The sequence below is a fragment of the Pezoporus wallicus genome, unplaced genomic scaffold (assembly GCF_028554395.1).
Source record: "Pezoporus wallicus isolate ANWC-B61680 ecotype Strahan unplaced genomic scaffold, APGP_CSIRO_Pwel_v1 scaffold_7107, whole genome shotgun sequence".
In the NCBI taxonomy this organism is placed as follows: Eukaryota; Metazoa; Chordata; class Aves; order Psittaciformes; family Psittacidae; genus Pezoporus; species Pezoporus wallicus.
The window spans coordinates 1,762,005-1,780,848 of record NW_026642114.1 but is presented as its reverse complement, the minus strand read 5'-3'; the positions used below and the strand labels follow the sequence as shown (position 1 = coordinate 1,780,848).

Here is an 18,844-nt window from a genome sequence, read left to right as displayed (position 1 = left end):
TTAAGAACTAGGAGTATTCTAGCTCTTCAAGTTTTGGAGAGGAAAAACAGTAACCTGGTGGGAAGATGACATAGCTGAGGCCTTCATGTAGGTGGTAAAGGGAAGTCAACAGCAGCATTATAAATATCAAGCTATGACTTTGATGAAATGCTGAAGTCTTGAGGTAGGTTACCAGGAACAGAAAACACATTTGAAGCAAATTCTAATCTGTTAGACTGAAGCAAGAGCAAAAGCAGCATGCATTCATGTCTAAGGTACACAAACCAAATGTCAAGTGGAACTGTAACTTGTCTCCAGGGCAGCTGATATTTAACTTGCCAATGATTAAACATCTGATAAAATTGATTTGTTATTAACAGTAATATATTATTCTAGAATGTGTAGATCTATAAATAGATCTATTTCTTTGAAATACTGTTTCAAAACAAATTTTAATTATTAAATACATAGTATTTACTTATATGTATATAATACAATGCATTAATCAGGCAAATAACAAATACTGAATCAGCCTTATTAAACTGCTGTGTGTTTGTCTTGCTGGTGCATTTCCTTATGCATTTGTATATGAGCAGAGATTTTTGAGTCCACTGACTCTACTTGATCTTGCATTATGTTATTGCATAAGTTGTACTCTTTGGTTTTTACTCGCCTCCAATGGATTGAACTAGTGTCCAGCAGAAATGGAAGTCAGGCTTGGAGAAGGCCCCTTGCCAAACAAAAGCATCATGAATAGCAAAACATCTGACTGTGTGAATGATGTTTGACTGTTCCATCACTGTATGTTCCTTGTCAGAAGCACCACTATAACCACCAGTATTTTTATTGTGTGCTTTGGGCTTGCAGAATTTTTGCAGTCAGAGGATGAAGTGCTGCTGGAGAGGTTCAAGGGTGTCTGGTGTAACCATGCCCAGACCGGCCAAGGCACATCAGAGTTAGGATGGGATTGGACACATGGCATATAAAGTGATGTTAGTTGAGGCTACAGAAAAATCTCTGACCAAAATCATCATTTTGTTGCATAGTTTAATTTCAAGATTCTGAAATGGTGGTCTCCCTGGGTAGAATGCTGGCTTTTCCATAGAAAACAGTTAAAGTCTCTTGTCTGCAATAATGCAGATTGTTACCTCATTGGCTTCCTGCTCCTGTCTCCCTGCCCTCATTTCCTCACCTGTATGGTAGGGGTCTGGTATTAAATATCAGTATACTTAGATAGAAGATATTTCAGTGAGTAGCTGGTGCCTCACCCTAGGGCATGGGATTTTGCGGTTTTCTTTCTTTTTCTTTCCAAGCTCCTTTCTAAGCTTTTTTTTTTTTTTTTTTAGAGATGAATCTTGCCATGATCTGTCTGTGTTCCTACTGTTGCTTGAGTGAAACATTGAGTGTTTTGAGTGGTGTTTTCTGCATAATGAAATGCAGGATTTTGGATGCATCTTGTCACAGCAATTGCCTGCAGTGTGATGAGCTTTGCCTTTCTTAAGTTACTGTGCATTAGAAGAGTACTGGGTTAGTCTCATATATAACTTGAAAATGAGCAATTAATTGTTGTTTTAATGCACCTCTACATACTAGGGAGTTGCATCTCCCACATCTGCAAGTCTAAAATAGTTTTGCGGTCATTGTGCAACGTACGCTGTAGAAAAGGATGGTGCTGTGGGGATGTACAGGTCTGGAGCTGATCTGCGGCATTTATAAATTTTGTACGAGGATTTCCCTTCTGTAATGAATTTATCTGGACAACTTGACTTGAAACTAACACAGAGTTTAAAGAAACTAGAAGCTAGTAGCTTAGCCTTTTCAGAAGGGAAAACCATTGAAGGATTGGTAATGACTATGATAGTTTTGATAAACATGTCTTTCTGTAGCTTTGTATGTTTCTTAAGAGCTCATTACAACTCCTGCTAATCCAGAGACCCGCTGCCAGTTTGCAGTACCTGGGGTATATGCAGTAAGGTATACCCAGGGAGAGGGAGCATGTCATGAAATAACTTCAAGCATGCAAGTTTTGAGCATGTCCAAAGGTTATTAGTCTTCAGGGAGGTTTCATCAGCATTGTCATCACTTCCTGCATTAAGGAAGAAAGTGGGAGTAATTTGGCTTTTCAGGAAACATGAAGTTTAGGTAGTTTCCTGCAAATAAGCTATATGGCTTTGTGCCCCTGAGTCCCACATTTTTTCTGTTATTTGTAAGGGATATGTATGCCTTCTAATATAGCGGTAAATCAGAAACTTCCTGACAATAGATGCAATAATTTGTTGGGGTTTACTAACTATTCATTTTTTGCTAGCACTGGAAATACAACCATTTAACTTTCTTGGGACCTGACTGAGTTTAAAAGCCAGTAACTCTTTTCCCTTGTCTGCAGAACCTGAACTTCACCGGCTTCCGCAAGATCTTAAAGAAACATGACAAGAACTTGGAGACAGCACGGGGAGCAGAATGGCGGGTGGCTGAGGTGGAGGTAGCACCTTTCTATACTTGCAAGAAGATCAACCAACTTATCTCCGAAACAGAGGTAAAGATGCTAGTCTGCGTACTGTTCCTCTTTTTAACTAGAAAACAGTGTTTTTTTGTTCACTACTGATTCCTATAATGTTTTGCTCTCTCTAGCTTGTATTTGCCACCAAGACAGCTATTAATTGATTTTGAAATGCCACTGCTTTCTGGCACTGCTTACATAACTTGGGTATTTCTCTTCAGCTGGTAGCTTTTCACTCTGAAAAGCCAGTGCAGTGTTAGCTCGTATTGTGTAACTTGATGCAGCGTGGTGAGCTTCTCCTATCTTTGTTAATGTGTGCTAGGAGAGTATTGGGCCAGGGCTCAAATGTAACTTGGAAACCAACTGTTATTTTTGTTTTTAATGCAGTACCATGTGCTTATCATTAGAATGAACTTCTGTGATGTGTATCTTCATCTCCTTAGGAAGTGGTGACCAATGAGTTAGAAGATGGAGACAGACAGAAGGCTATGAAACGTTTGCGTGTTCCACCCTTAGGAGCAGCTCAGGTAAGAGATCAAGCTATGCAGCAAAGATGCTTCTCCAGCTTGTTAAGGTGCCAAATTAGATTCAATGTCTAAACAAAGTAGTGCAAATAATTGATGTGAGCATGCTCTGTAGATTGTGAGGGGGATATTGTCACATAACCTGCTTTAGTTTGGAAGTTTTGGAAATAGCTTACTTTTCCTAATTTTAAATTTATTCCACAGATTAATCTGACTTTGCTGATAACCTGTTTACCTCACCTTAATTCCACCATTGCTTTTTTCACAGCCTGTACCAGCCTGGACTACATTCAGGGTTGGATTATTCTGTGGGTTGTTCATTGCACTGAACGTCACTGTCATACTTTCAGGTGGGTATCCTTGACTGGACTCGCTGCCTGCCATACCTTGGTTTGGATGTGTTCTCATCACTTAACGGGGGTTTGGATCTGAACTGAGTTGGTCAGGATGTTCTGGATTGAATCAGTCTGAGTCAGATCACACTGTTGTAAAGTATTAGTTCTGCTCAGTAATAGATTGTGTTTTTTCATGTTATATATGCGGATTTTGGACTTCGAATATATTATGGTTTGTTCCTCCCTATTCTTGGAATGATGTTCTGGAGGTGGAACATCCATCTACAAAGACAGATTTCTGTTATGGTTTTGTGAACACACAGACCTCACTCACCTTGAGACAGGTACTCCTAAAACTTAAGTTTTTCATTAAACTAACTCCCTACAGAGAGTGAGACCAGAGATAGAGCCATGTAAGCACCATGCCACTTGGGACATTTTCATGTAGAAATTTCAGGGATTTCAATGACTGGTTCCTGTTAATGGAATTAATTTAATTTTCTTGTTGGCAGATTTTGGCAAGATTATTTAACAGTTACAATGAATTATTACGTATCTCAGACATTGGTTTTATTCTGCTTTGTGCCTTCTGAGTTTGAACTCTGAGTAGAGTAAAAGCCATGTTAGTACTGTAGATCCAGACACAGTGTTTAATTACAAGCAGCTTTACTAATTGTGTGTGTGATTTCAGTAGTGTTATAACTTGCTTAAACAGTAAAAAGGAAAAGGCTTAACAAATCAACGTGCGAGCTCTTGTATTAGGGAAAGCCCATGTCTGTGGTTTTGACTTAAAAGAAATTTTTAATCAGATGTTTCTGTAATTGAATCCAGTCATCTCTTGGGATAAAATGTCTCTGTTTGAGAGTTTGCAGTGCTTCCCATTTGGTCTTCCAACGGTAGAAGCACAAGCTTGACCTGTCTGTGTGAAGGGTCTGTTTAATGTGTAGAAGCTGCTCTATATTCATCGTGTCTTTTTTCTGTTGCTTATATGTTTGATCTCTGTGTGAGTTGCAAATACAGTTGAAGCCAGTTGTGTTTGCGTTATCTCTCAGTAAGTGACACAGTTGTGAGGAGGAATTCATAAAAATGATTATACCTCCAAAGCAGATGTTACTAACTTACTGTGAATAATAGCTTTGTTATCAGCAGACGTGATCTGTACATTACTTCAGATATTGGGCAAAACCTGTATTCTAACTGCAAAGTGGTTTGTGGTTGTTTTTTTTTTTTCTTTTATTTGGATATGAGTCTGCTAACCTCTCTGCTATATTTGAAAATTATGATTTGATTGACTGAAATGGGATTTAAGTATTGTATGTGTAGAATTTGTGAAACAGTGTAGAACTTCTGCTGGAAAACCCCTTCTTTATTACCTGATTTTACAACTAGAACAGCAACCTTTTACAGATGAATTAATGATATCTTGGGGTCTGTTAGATGCTGCAAATGTTACAGTTGGATCACAGGGAAGTGTCCTCCTAAAGAGTACGAATTTTGAGGCATCACTGTTTCTGTATTAGCTTCCCTAGGTGCCAAGCCAGTATGTAAGTGAAAGTTCATGGAAGTGGACATATGTTTTATTAACCAGAAACCTGTACTATTTCATGCAAAATCTCAGACTCTTGCTGCATCAGTGCCCTGTCTCTTGTTTGAGAATTAGGCTGCTATGCCATTGGTCTTGTAACCAGAGACATCTTCCTTTCTGAACATCTTGTTCAGAGCTTGCATTTGCTGAAAGAATGAGTTGATCAGGTGTCACATACCTGCTGTGACTCTAGCAGGTGACTTTGCTTGTATTTTATTTAACTGGATATGTATGGAAAATCTCTCTGCCTTAGGGCTGTAGTATGGAGGAGCCCTGGACTGGGTGTCACCAGTTTGAGACCAGATACACCTTTGCTGGACACTTAACTGCAAGTTGGTCTTTGGGGCTCTTCAGTCAAACTGCTCAGCAGTAGTGAAGCAAATGGTTCAGTCAGGACACATGAAGAGGGAATCAAATCTAGCCATTACACTGCGGAAGCTAGATAGGGTTTTAGTATCAGAAGAGAGAATATACAGAAATACTCTTAACTTCTTTGTGTTAGTATCTGATCTGTTTGTACTGTTGAGTATCTGTTTTTTCTCCAGAACCAGCTGCTGTTCAACCTGCAATTATGGTCCTGAGCCTAGAAATAAGATTAGTGGGCATTAGATATGGAAGTCATATGCTATACTGTCATGAACCGTGTTCGCCTCGGGATAAACCTTTGTCTGAGTGTTCTGTCTTGAATAGCACGCAGCATATCTGTCCTATTCTGCCTGGTCATGTCTTATTTAATAGTTTTGGGGATGCCTTGTCCTGTTTGAAAGCACCTCCTTTGGTTTTCAGATCAAAATTTGAAATGCTGCTTTTGCAGTTCCGTATTTAAGACTCATTTCTTTCAGCTTCTTCAGGGTGTCTGTCATTTCTGTCCAAAATTTGACTCTCTTTTTCCCTGAATCCAGTAGTCTCCAAGTTATGCATTTAAAGTAGCAGTTCTTGAGTCATTGCTCCTTGCACAATTTTACTCTATAATTTTATGTAGTATAAAAGTACAGATGCTGAACACATTAAACTTCTTATGGATATGTTTGAGAAAAAACAAACCACAAAAAAAACACCCCAAAATATGGAAACCTCAGGGTTGGAATTTAGACAGGAAGGTTTGTGCAAATAATTCTCAGCATCAATTCTGTAAAACTGTATGCTTCCCCCCCCAAGCACATGGGTGAGAAACAATGAAATTGAGGATTCAAGTAACCATATTTCCATATTTTATTTGTGCTTTTCTCATGAAACCTGTATTGGGCAACCAGGTGACAGCATTTTGTAAAGAGGCTTATGCTGGAGAAACCTCCTGCTGTATGAGGCTGCTCATTGTTTGAAATTAAGTGAATTTGTTTCCAAACCCCTGAAGACCGAACAAAGGAAGCAATAGGCTTTCCAGTATTGCTTGTGTTGGTTTTTCTGTTTGGGTGTGGCTGGATATTATATTGCTAGTTATGAATATGTATTACATTACAGTTGTATTGAGTTCAATGATTAGGCATAGTTTACCATTGTTTTAAATGCTGTAAATGGTGCTTCTTGGTTTTGTGGGGAGCTGAAGTATTTGTGTATCTGTCTGTTAGGATTTCATCTTCATTAAACCAGAACATTGAAGTGCTTATAGTCAGTATTTATGCTAGTGATGTCCCACGTGCCGGTAGTATGACACAGAGGACTTACAATGCTGCTAATGACCTAACTACACAAGCTGGAGAGTGAATTTTCCCCAGAATACTCCTAAATGCTCTGACAGGCTGGGTAAAACTCCTCTACTTGCTGGAGTACGCAGGTGCCTATAAGTGCACCCTGTTTTCACAGGGTACAGCTGAGCATCTGAGAATGAGCATAAAGCGGTAGAGCACAGCTTTGTGTTGTGACATGACTTGTGCTATTGCTAAGGTCTTTCCTATTTTTTCTTTTCCAGGTGTGGCTTTTATAGAGGGACCAAATGTGTGGCCACTGGTGAGAATCTATCGAGGTGGCTTTCTCCTGATAGAATTCCTCTTTCTCCTGGGTATCAACACATATGGCTGGAGACAGGCTGGAGTGAATCACGTCCTCATCTTTGAACTCAATCCCCGCAGCAACTTGTCCCATCAACATCTCTTTGAGGTAAACAGAATAGATTGCAGGAGTGGTTGAGCTGTGTGGCATACCAGGAGGATAAATCCTGCATCATTTCCTGGCAAAGAGTTCTAATACAATTAGAAGAGGAAGTTGCTGAAGTCTGATTAGATTACAGGATTGAGCACTGCTCTCCCTTTTCTTATAATGAGAATTCATTGAGGATTTCAAAGCTATATTTTCATAAAGTATCTATGTGGTTTTTTTCTATCGTTTTGTAGATTGCTGGTTTCCTGGGCGTTTTGTGGTGCCTGAGCCTGCTGGCATGTATATATGGTAAATTCACCTACATTCCTATGCAGGTGAATCCACTCATCTTATATGGCTTCATGTTGCTTTTTCTCATCAACCCTACCAAAACCTTATATTACAAGTCCCGTTTTTGGCTGCTCAAACTATTGGTAAGTCTCAAACCTGAAATAATAAATAATTTATAAAAAATGCTGTAGCTGAGCAATAGCAGTTCAGTATATATAAATGTTACTAATCTTCAGGAAAGTAGGATGCTTATACCACTGTGCGTTCATAGAGCAGACCTGATACGGTATTGACTGCACATCACTGTTGAGCATGGTTTTACAGAAGCAACTTCTGCTTGTACCAGTCTATCATTATCTTTGTATTGCAGGTAGCTACTAGCTAATCTTCCTGTATACAGCTGTACGCATACTTTTGCACATATAGAAACACTCTGATGTATTTATTTTTTGTTCCTAAATTCAGTGAAACAGTTTGATCAGGTTACAGTGCTGTAAGGCAAGGTTGCATGGAAGCTTCTCAGCCCAAACTGAGTGAGTGGCAACATTGAGAGGATTCACTGATGAGTGGGAACCTTTGCAAAGGTTACTACTTATAAAATTATGTTCATGAGTGGGCTTTTTTTCACCAAATCTGTTTGTGGTCTTAAACTATTTATTTTAGACCCAGCTCCCATTTTCCAGGTAAGATAAATCTGGTAAATTGAATGTAAATGTGTGTGCTACTTCAGTGCTCTATTTATAGGTGGGAGGAACAAAAGAACAGTTTTCAAACATGTATGGATCATCAGTTTCTTCCCAAATGGCTGATTCACATGTTCAAGCCCACTGTGTATGCCCTGTTAAATTGGCTTTAATCAAGTTTATTCCCTCAATACCTTATTCTTGCTGCAACTGCTCAGAGAGCATTGGGTGTAAGAAGGTTTGGCAGGCTGATGCTATTTGTAGAATCATTTTAATGCCAGTTAAAACAATTAACTTTATCTGGAACATGACAATAACAAAAAATAGAAACATGCTTCAAGCATGAACATGCAGGTGTACACACAGCTACTTAACCTCTGTGTGCTTACCTCTGTTATTTTATTTACTAGCTAACTACTATTTCAGTTTTTCTTTTTTGCCTTCCAGCATTCAGCCATTTCTCATAGACGTGCCTTTAGTCCCAAGCCTCATTAGTCTTGCTGCTCTCCCTTGGTGGTAGGGGAAGCACTGGAAGTGCTTTAACCATGTGAGCAATATCTGTGCTAATTTATCTTATCTTAAGATATTATCTTAATATCTTAACAGGGTAAGATTTTCAGTCCTCACAGACCTCTTAGGCAGTTTCCAGTACCTGCTCTAGCCCACCTATCTCTAGACTATGCTGCAGTCTGTGATAGAGGCACATCTTTGAGTGTGCAGAGGCCAATTCATCCCAAGGTCTCCTGGGGAAAAATGCTTCATCAAAATGCAAGATCACCTTAATGGTGGAAAATGACACAGTACTTCTGACAGTGTGTTATGCGGAAGGGGAAGAAAAAGGCCAGACAAACCACATAAAGAGTAGCTGTTAGGCTTTTCTAATTTTATTGTGTGTAATTGGCTGGCTGGGTGTATTTTATTGCTCTGTGCAGTTGCCAGCAGCTATCTGGGTGAAAGGAGGTTTAAATAGTGCAATTCCTAGAGCTGTGCTGTTCACACAGATCTTGGTGAGCATTTTTCTTCACATCCTTAATATGTTTAATTTCCAGCCATAACAAAACATGACATAGCGGGTGTAGCAGAGCATTACTGGAACCTTCAATTTTTCTAGAACCAAACCAGGAGCATACTTCAGTGTGTTGTAGCATTTCCTGATGGATTGGGGGGTGCTTACTGCATCCACCTGTGATCATCAACAGCTGCTTGTTGGTTCTTCTGAGTGAGATCTCTTGATAATCCCTAAGGGACTGTAAGATATATCTGAACTGATCTTCCTCTGAAAAAAAAAAAGTGTAATTCCCACACCAGCTCTTCTTTCTTGCCTGAGTACTTAGGTGAGTGTTCCTTTGCTGCCAGATGAGAAGCCCATGAGTGTGCTGTGTAGGCTGAGGGGAGCAGCTCATCAGGAGGAATCCAATCCAAGTACAGGGGGTGGCACAGCGTCTGTATGCCCACACTCTCTGCAGGGAGCCAAAATGGCAAAATAACTGCAGGGAGCCTGTCTGAGAGAGGTGAAAACCTAGGAAGTGTTTAGCTCCAGCTCAAGTATCTACTGTTTCAGCACTTACTGAAACCACAGCACCAGGAAGTCTGCTCTGACTGTGGAACTGTTGATATATAATTGCAACCGATTACTAGAAAATGAGGTTCAACTCCAGCTTTTTGATGACTTTATTTTTGCAGCCCATCTTCTCTGGAGGATGTTGCAGACACTCCTCAGCTGAGGATTGAGGAGTTACCTGTGGTACCTACCAGCAGACAGTGCCCTCCACTGCCAGCACCCTCTGGTAGCTGGGCTGCAACTCTAGCTGTGCCTGGGCAGCATGTGGCAGCAGCCAGAAACCACAGAGCCTGACGTGCAGGGTTAGGAGGGTTCAGATGGTAGCTTAGGCTCTTAAGGATAGTTCATTGAGCTGCCGGTGCCTTATCTAGGTCATGGACATATCTGCTGACTCCTCATCTGCTGTAGCATTTAGGTGGAAAGCTTCTACTTTTAAATTTTATGTTGTCATCTGGCATTGCCTGAGTGTCTCTCCGAAATTAATTAAATAACAACATGGATTTTATTATTTTCTTCTTTGTTTTTTCATTTAATTTGTTTTAGTCAGTCTTTGCTTATAATAAAAAAGGTCAGATGAAACAGGTAAAGATAGTATCAGGGAATGTTGGTAAAATGGAGGAAGGACCTTTTAAAAAGGAAAGCTGGGGTGGCTTCTCTGACCTCTGCAGAAGCTGTTCTGCCGCTGGACTGCTTTGAGGACAGACCTCTCTAGTGGCTGGCCCTGTTTTGAGCCTTTGTAATAGGTTCCGTCCTTCAGCACAGTGCTTTCTGGGTCAAGATCCATATCTGCTTTATGCCACTAAGTCTTAATATCCCCTATTTGGCTTTGAAATTTAGGACCAGAGCCTTAAATTGACATTAAAAGCCAGTGGGAATGGGTCAGTCTGTTCCCTGTAAGGTTTCTGTAACTGTGTACCCTTTAGGTTAATAAGGAGAGCAATATAAAAGATGAGTGTTAGCTTGTGCTTTCATTAATTTAAAGATTCATAAATCTCTGAACTACCGGCTGGTGCTGGTGCTGTCTTTTTGAGAAATTGGCCTTTAGTAGCTATAACTAACTGGGTAGAGAGAGTTGTAATCAAAGGTAATGGACCATGAAAACTATCTGGTTTGAAAGTAGCAAAACTGCTGTTAAGGTTTAGAGGGAAAGTGGACTGGGATTGAGAGGGAGTCTAATTGACAGTCAATGGATTTCCTCTGCCCTTTCTTTAACTCTTTCCCTGCTAGAGGCATGAGCAGATTCAGCAGTAACAATCTTTGCTTTTTTCAACTTCTAACACCAAAGAATAACTAATGTGTTAAGTGAACTGAACCATGATCAGAGTAATGGCCATGCTGAGGGTCTATAATCTAACTGAAATATTAAGGGTGAGGAAGAAGGTAAGTGTGGAAGATGTCAATAGACACTACATAAATGCCTGAAAGAAAGCACTGATCAAAACGAGGAGCAACAGGAGAAATGGAGATTGGAAGTTTCTGTGAAAGAGCTTGGTTGGAGGAGACTAGGCTCTTCTGCCAGTGGGGAGGGAAAAAAAAAAAAAAAACAAACAAAAAAACAAGCCCAAAATAACAACAACAAACACCAAAAAAAGCAAGGGGACGTGAATGGTTGCATGCAGAGAGGAATGCAGGAATGTTACTTGTACTAAAAGTGAGGAGACAACTATCTTTTTTTGTGTCAGTAGGAGCAAAAGGTCAGCAATAAATCTTCAAGCTTTTCTGTGATTTCCCATATTTTTTCAATGCCATGATGTCCTGCTGTTGCATTCGGATGTATTTGACACTGTTATGAATTATTCCTTTTTCTTCCTGACAGTTTCGAGTATTCACTGCTCCCTTCCACAAGGTAGGCTTTGCAGATTTCTGGCTGGCTGATCAGCTCAACAGCCTGGTCGTAATACTCATGGATCTGGAATACATGATCTGCTTCTACAGCTTTGAGGTTCAGTGGGAGGATAATGCTGGACTTCTGGCAAATACAGGTAGAGTAATGCTGATGACCTATTCAAATACAATCAAAATGATCTGAAAAAAACTGGCAAGGCAGCTTCATAATTATATGTCTTTTTGAAGAGGGCTACCAAAGACATAGGGAACTAAAATAATTTGTGTTTCTTGTAAACACAGTGTTGGAGAGATTCTCCCTTTCTTAATTCCATCCAGAGAAACTGAATTTCACATCAGTGTTCATTTCCTAGTCCAGTCATATGTCAGATGCAGCACTTCTTGATTGGAAAGAGAAATCCATTTTCCTGGCATTGCTGTTTTCTTTCATAGTAGTTTAACCATGAATTTGTTTTTAGCCTGTTCCTCTTGGTCAGCATCAAAATGAGTTGCATGAGGTTGTTAACCACAATTTGCTATGCTGTAGCCTGCTTCTTACAGGCCCCATCAAAGTACCCTAAAGCAAGAGAGGATGGAGAAACTTCCTTGTTAGTGTCACCCCTTATTCAGTTAGAGTTGATGCTGTGATGCCAGGGTTGTGCGTGCTCTGTCTCTTCTTTCTAGCCAGAATAACCGCAGAGTTGGCACATGAATTTTGACTTTGGCCTTCCCGGTGGCAAAATAGTACCTGTCTCCTCCTGGATCAGGCTGTTGTCTTTTCATTTTAAGCAGTGACTGCTGGCAAATTGTGTTGTCTGATGGTTTTGACACCTGCCGAAAGAATTTGCAGTATGCTTCAATAAGCATCAGTGTTCTCTTTGTTCTTTAAATCTGCCTGATCTGTCTCTTCCCTTTAAGACAGTGTTGCAAGTAACTAAATATTTATTTATTAAGAACAAATAAATAGAGCAACTGAGTGGATATCAACTTGTCCTTTTCCAATAGAAATAGTAGGATGATAGCACAGTGCTTTGGGATAAATATCAGCTAATAACTTGTCTTCATTATTCTGAATAAGTTGTTTGTTAATGGAATGTTTGGTTTAGATGTGCTCAGCATGACAGAAAGAGAATATGGCATGCCTGGGGGTTCCAAGCAAAGCTGGGTCTTTCCTGGTCATTTCCTCAAACATCAGAGCATATGCCAAATACTGGCATAGTCATATTGGCATAGTTGTCTCTCACCTCAGTTGTTGAAGCCAGGGCTTAAAACATAAAAAAAGAAAGGGGTAGCAAAACAACATATTGAAACATGTTTTGTCCTATTGCAATATAAAAGAAAAATGGGTCAAGGACATCTTAGGCAAAGTAGCTTTTTTGAGCTGTCCCACAGAGTTTGGAAATGCTTTCCCATTTATGCACAAAAATTCAGTGCCGAAGGCCTTTTGTAATTCCATTCTTAACTGATTATTAACAGTACTGCCAACAGCACAAAATAAATTTAAAAACAGATTATTTCTGATCTTGTTGCATGTTAGTTACACCGGCAGCGGTGAAGGAGTTAGATGATGATCTGTCTGAATGTGTTTATTGATGTCATATCACGTGAATACCTCCGAGATGGAATAAAGAGCTTTAGGATACTTCCTGGTGATGAGGAGCTTCTCACTGTTCTGGATGTGTGTGTGCCTAAATATGAGACATCGATGGGAAGTTGCTCTCGTATCAAGTGATAATATTCTTACAGAAGGGAAGACAATAGGAGTTCTTAAATTTATTAACTCTTTGTCCCTGAAACTTTTTTCTTGCAGATAATCAGATTTGTTACAGCTACTCCTACGGAGTGAGAGCAGTTGTCCAGTGCATCCCTGCTTGGTTGCGATTCATCCAGTGCCTGCGCCGTTACCGTGATAACAAACGGGCCTTTCATCTGGTTAACGCTGGAAAATATTCCACCACCTTCTTTGTGGTGACATTTGCAGCCCTCTACAGCACTCACAAAGGTATTGGTTATTTTGGAAAATCCTTTGCAAGTCATGGGAATTGTGGTTTACATGAGAGAAGCTCAGAATTTGACATGCCATTGAAGCATGAACTTTTGGCATCTGTGAAACATTTCAGTGGAAAGGCAAAGGCCTGCCTAGCTTGCAAAGAGTAATTTAAAGTCTTCATTTAGGTATTTTTCACATACCTGGTCCCCTTAGAACTGCATTTCTGGAGTGTGAGAGGATTTTGAGGTTTCTCTCCCCAAAGGAAAAAATGGAAATACCTGTCAGTTTTTGCTGTCAAGGAGGTTGAATAGGAGATGAATACGGAGAGAACATAGGAAAGACTTCTCCCTTACTATTCATGAGTAGCTAACCTGCATCATGTAAATAAAGCTGGTCTATCATTCCTGGATGTGGAGAAATGTACACAGTGCCATGAATTGCGCTCTCTGGATTTTCCGGTGTGTTTCTATTCGTGCTTTATTCTGCAGCTGTTAGGGAGTTGTTTCCAATCCATTTAACTGCAGATTGAGCTCTGATCCCTGAAGTTCCCCATCTCCTTGGAAACAACAATTACTCGATTCTACTCTTGTTCTGAAGGAAAAAGCTTTTAGTTTCTGCACTTAAGGCAGTCACCCTGTGTTTCATTGTTCTGAAGTCCTAAAAGCTGTGTTCTTTTATTTGAAAATATATGCCTTCTATATTTTCAGAAATTAGCAGCTGCACACGCTCATGACCAATTACTTATCCTGAACTATGATTGTGGCAGAGCAGGGAAAAGTGTTCAAGGCATGCTGTTTTTTTGATGGGTAGCAGGGTTATTAGAAACCTTCCTGTGGCCAAGAAATGGCTGTTTTAACCTAGCTGGGCCTGTTGATAATGTTTGTCAAGCCTTGTATTTTAATGGCAGAGAAGTGCATTGGTGCAAGCTGGCTGAAAGCTGGAAGTTGGACACTCTGCCTTGGAGGTACACGCAAACCTGGTGTGGGAGCATCAGTTGTGGATGCAGTGCCTGGCCCCTGTGTGCATCTCCTCCCCGCTGCTGTGCCCCTGGAGCTTGTTACCATTTTAACTTGTTTGCTCAGTGACATTCCGCAGCTCTTCATTTTTAGCCCTGCAGTCCAGTTAGTCACCACCGCCGAACCCCAAGATGAGACAAATACAAATTGCCTGGCTATAGTCACTGCTTATATGCTTTATATACAGTGCCTGCTTTGGAGAGGCTGACTAATGCTTCTCCTTCCTGGGGGTGGGCACTCTGGCAGAGCCTTCTGTGGGAAAGGTTAGGGTATGTTTGGAACCAAGAGGAAAGCCAGCATCTGTCAAAATGTCCTGTTGAGGAGTCTGACCTCTTTCTGCTTCCTGTGAGGTTTGCTTCCTGCTAGCATCACTGGTCATTGTTCTCGTTGCTGCCATACATAACTGTTGTCTGCTCTTCAAGTCTGGCAGGGAGTGGGTTGCAATGATGTGTTTATGAGGTAAGCACAGGGCTTGCTCCAGTTGCTGAGAGTTCTTTGTGACTCCCAGCTTTTGCCTGTCCAGTTTTGTTAGTGGAAGTCAATAGCATGTAGTTGTTGGTATCATACAAAATAAATGGGAAGCTTTGCGGCCTTTGAAAGTTAGACATTGGCACACATTTTGTCAATGTTACTTTGCCTGGGCTTGTAGCCACTTTTCAGAGAGCTGCCTAAAGACCTTGTTGTGTCCTTTCAGCCCTGTAGGCCTATTCCCATCCTTCCATAAAAATGCACTTTGTAATACTCTGTACCAGTTAAGAATCCAATTTAATCTGTGTGCTTTACATAGATCCCCAGTTCTTTTTGAACTTTGAATCAGATGGTCTATCATCAAGTTGTTATGATGTTACTGTTGAAAATAGATGCACTGCTCGCCCACACCTTCTCTATGTCTGCCTAAGGATAGCAGAGACAAACACCAATCCTTACCTACAGAACATCTGTTGGGGGCTAGCTGCTTCCTATCAAGAAAGCAAGCACTTCCCAAAACAAATGTCAGTTGGTAAAGATCCTTGCTCATTAAACCTGCTCTAAATTACAGTAAGCAATGAACCTGTTAATTGCTGGGGTAACAAAAGTTTTATTTCAACCGTCTTTAGGACCTGTGTTTGCAAGCCTATGACTTATACCCCTGGCATGACAGCTTTGGCTGCCAGGACAAGAGGGTAATTGGCAGGCTTTTCCTGGGAGGTCAGGTAATGCACACCAGTGCCTGTTTTCCACTTGGGAGTCCTGGGGACATCTCAGCCCTCTGAAAATGCTTGTTCTCCTCTCTTCCTTTGAACATTGAAAAACTTACAGCTGGAATTATGCGGGTAGGAGGGTTTGTTGGCATTGAAAGCCAGCTAATTCTCATAAAGTGCACTTACAGCATTCTTGTGCTGTGTTTTCATATGCTTGCTGGAAAACAACCTGAGCTAAACAGATGTTCAAATGCCGCCTTATTATGTTACATGATGTATGGTGGTTCTGGCCATATGTGATACTCCCTTCTCCAAGCCTCCTGTAGTCAAGTTTCCCCCACCCCCCAGTAACACAGTGTGCTATGGGCTTTTGATGAGTGCAGGGGTGGGGGGGGGGGGACGGACACGGACCTTGATTGTTGTCAGCTCGGCACCACTCACTGGGAGTGAGTGAACAAGTTACCTGACTGGGTTTAAACCACGACAGTGTTTCACCAAAATATCACTGTTTAATAATTCATAGTGCTCAGGCAGTACATAATTCTGATTCTTTCTTCCTTCGGTGATGCCATTTCTTTCCTTTTGCTCCTTTATTTAACTGCAGAATGCAATTTTCTCTGCTAATTGCAGTTGGGGTGTTAGACTGGTAAGACATCAAGGTAAATTCTCTTAGGTTTTCACTTCCAAACATCAATGTTATTGTGCCAGGACTAGACTAGTTTTACAGAGTTAACTCCAAGCTATCATCTCTATACTCAGATATCATTTGAATTAGTGAGGCTGAAGTGAGAGTAGCTACCCCATAAAATAAGACCAGAGCAGGCAGCAGTAGCATGGACAAGTGTCAACTCAAGCTGCCCACTTCAGCACAGCTCAGAAACACCACCACATTTCAGGGATGACAGCAGCAACCCAAGGGCAACTGTTGCTGAGCTCCCAAAGGAAGAATTCTCAGTATTTTTATATCGCTCAAAGGAATGAGAAGCAAAGGCCGCGTTCTGTAAATATAGTCCTGCGGGGTGTGTTAGCACAGGCAAATGAGGCATATCTGTAACTCTAAGCTACCTAGCAACTGGAGTGCATGCTGCCGGTCCCTTCCTGCTCACAGCATGGCCAAACAGAAGCCTTTGACTCAGCTCTTTCCTTGCCTTGCTTTGCACTAAGGAGTTCAGTGCTGCCTTTAACTTCCCTGGCAGTGCTGAGTAGCTGTCCCCAGAGCTAGCCAACTGAATATTACATTGCCTTATTTAAGCCGTGTGGAAACCTACCTGGTGCTGGGGAAACAATTATGCCTGAGTCAGCAGCAGAATATTTACCCCGAGTGCAGTGCTATTTTGATGCACAACTTTTTGCAGTGTTTTCACTCTGCCAAAAGCAGATGTGCGTACTTGCGTACTGTGACAAATGCACCAGTATAACTGCTACCACCTCAGACCAGCTTATCCTAATATTCCACAGGGATCCCCTCTTGTATAAAGTGTTTGCATTTAGGGTGGTACACTGGCATACCTAGAATAGCCAGCCTCGGTTTCATTCCTCATTCAGACCTGGTTCAGGCTTTGTAGGAAAGGATTATTATATTTAGGTGTTCAGCTCTTATGAGAAAGAGTGTAACTGGAGTTGTTTTGTACTGTAAGAGTGACGATCATGTTTTAAGCTTTATGCATGATTTATGCTACAATTTTATTCTTTACAAAATGAGACAAATCTTGGTTTTGCTATTGTCTGTCAATTTTCTCTTACCTTGTTGCCTTTTGCTCACATGGTATCATCAGAAATATCTGACTCACACAGAACACAGATTTGGCTTCTATGCTGGAAGAACTGAGCTTCTTGAGTGCTTTGTACTGTTCCACCATTTCCTGGTTTTGTGGGATTTGCTGTTTCAGCATGAGCATTTGTGTGTTTACCTAGTTTTTTTTCAGGAATGTATTACTGAACTTAAGCGCAAGTACTAGATTCAAATTGGCTAGTTGGGAGTTTATCTTTTTAAGTTTTCATTGTCAGCTTGATTTACACACCTTATTCAATGAAGTACTTGTGGTCTGGATAGTGTCCAGCTATTTATTATCCTCTGAATTATACCAAAGTTTTAATCCACATGGCCTGGAAACTTAAGTAAGCATCAGTTCTTCCATATCACTTCCCATACCCTTTCCAGTTACTCCATGTGACGACTGAACACTGTCTGTCATCAGCTTGGAAGTGCTGTGGAGAGCCTTAGGTTGGTCTAAGATAATGTAACTGCCATGCACTTTCTCATTAAACGGCCCAGGAAATTGATAGTAATTAAAAATACAGAAGTTGACTAAATAGGGCTGTCTCTAAAGAGTAGTGCTTCTGTGTTCTCATCATTGCTTCAGAAGCAGGCTTCTCTGATGAAATGGTACATAATTTGTTTTGTTTAAAGCCAGTGTAAGAGAAAACTGTGAAACTCCTTGCTTTGCCACGGAATAGAGATGTCAACTGCTTAAGACAAGAGCCATCCTTCGATTAATGGGCTTTTGCAGGAAGGTGCTGGACCATGCCTCACTAATAGGGAGGTTCGACCAGGTCTGACCAGATGAAGATGAATGGGGAATGTGCAGCTGCTTGAAAATACAGTGAAAGATTTCCAGGTCTTGTAACTGCTGCCAGTTCCTCATTAATCATAATGGCTTCAGTTGTTACCAGTGGTGATACCGGCTGGCGTAGCCAAGTTCATGGTGGAGCAAACCACTGGTTCTCCTGCAGTCTGTCCTGCTGCAGCTCCCTGAGGAGGAGCGTGACTTCCAGATGAAAGATGGTGATGCACGGCAGGAAGGGGGGTGGGGAGAGGATGGTGGTAACATCAAACTTGCACTGGTTGCTGCAGGAGGGTAGCTGATTGTACCTTAGCTCTGCCGGCTGAAGTACTGGGAAGTGTGTTGTGTCACTGAGCCCTTGTTGCTACCATATTAGTAACTGCAGGGTGCAACCCCTGTGGAGTGAATTTGCTGGTAAGTGGAATAATAATTAACTGTGATCCTAAATGGTTACAGCAGGAGATGAGAACAAGTTGATGTGAGAACTGGGACTATGTAAAATGACTTTTACACAAACCGGACATCATTGCAACAGCTTACAGTACTTCAACTGAGAATTTCATTTCTAGGGAATGGGATGTGAGGCAAGGTAAAATAGCTGGACATTCAGAATTCAAGTAGACTTTTATTTTTAAATTTAAAGGCAAAACAAAAACCAAGCAACATTCACAAAAGAATGAAGTCAGTAGCATTTGTGAGATCCTGTTCAATAGCTTATCGCTTGTGTGTTCCATC

The 18,844-nt window shown here is 40.9% G+C and overlaps 1 protein-coding gene across 2 annotated transcripts in view; it reads left to right on the top strand.

Moving 5' to 3' along the window:
* XPR1 (xenotropic and polytropic retrovirus receptor 1) overlaps positions 1 to 18,844 on the top strand; it is a 111,827-nt gene that overhangs the window by 82,903 nt on the left and 10,080 nt on the right. For both annotated transcript variants that reach the window (XM_057427453.1, XM_057427454.1), the window contains exons 5-11: positions 2,366 to 2,515; positions 2,923 to 3,006; positions 3,272 to 3,353; positions 6,833 to 7,020; positions 7,254 to 7,433; positions 11,351 to 11,516; positions 13,169 to 13,360. In XM_057427453.1, coding sequence (XP_057283436.1) covers positions 2,366 to 2,515; positions 2,923 to 3,006; positions 3,272 to 3,353; positions 6,833 to 7,020; positions 7,254 to 7,433; positions 11,351 to 11,516; positions 13,169 to 13,360 — 1,042 coding nt within the window. The remainder of the gene's footprint in view (positions 1 to 2,365; positions 2,516 to 2,922; positions 3,007 to 3,271; positions 3,354 to 6,832; positions 7,021 to 7,253; positions 7,434 to 11,350; positions 11,517 to 13,168; positions 13,361 to 18,844) is intronic.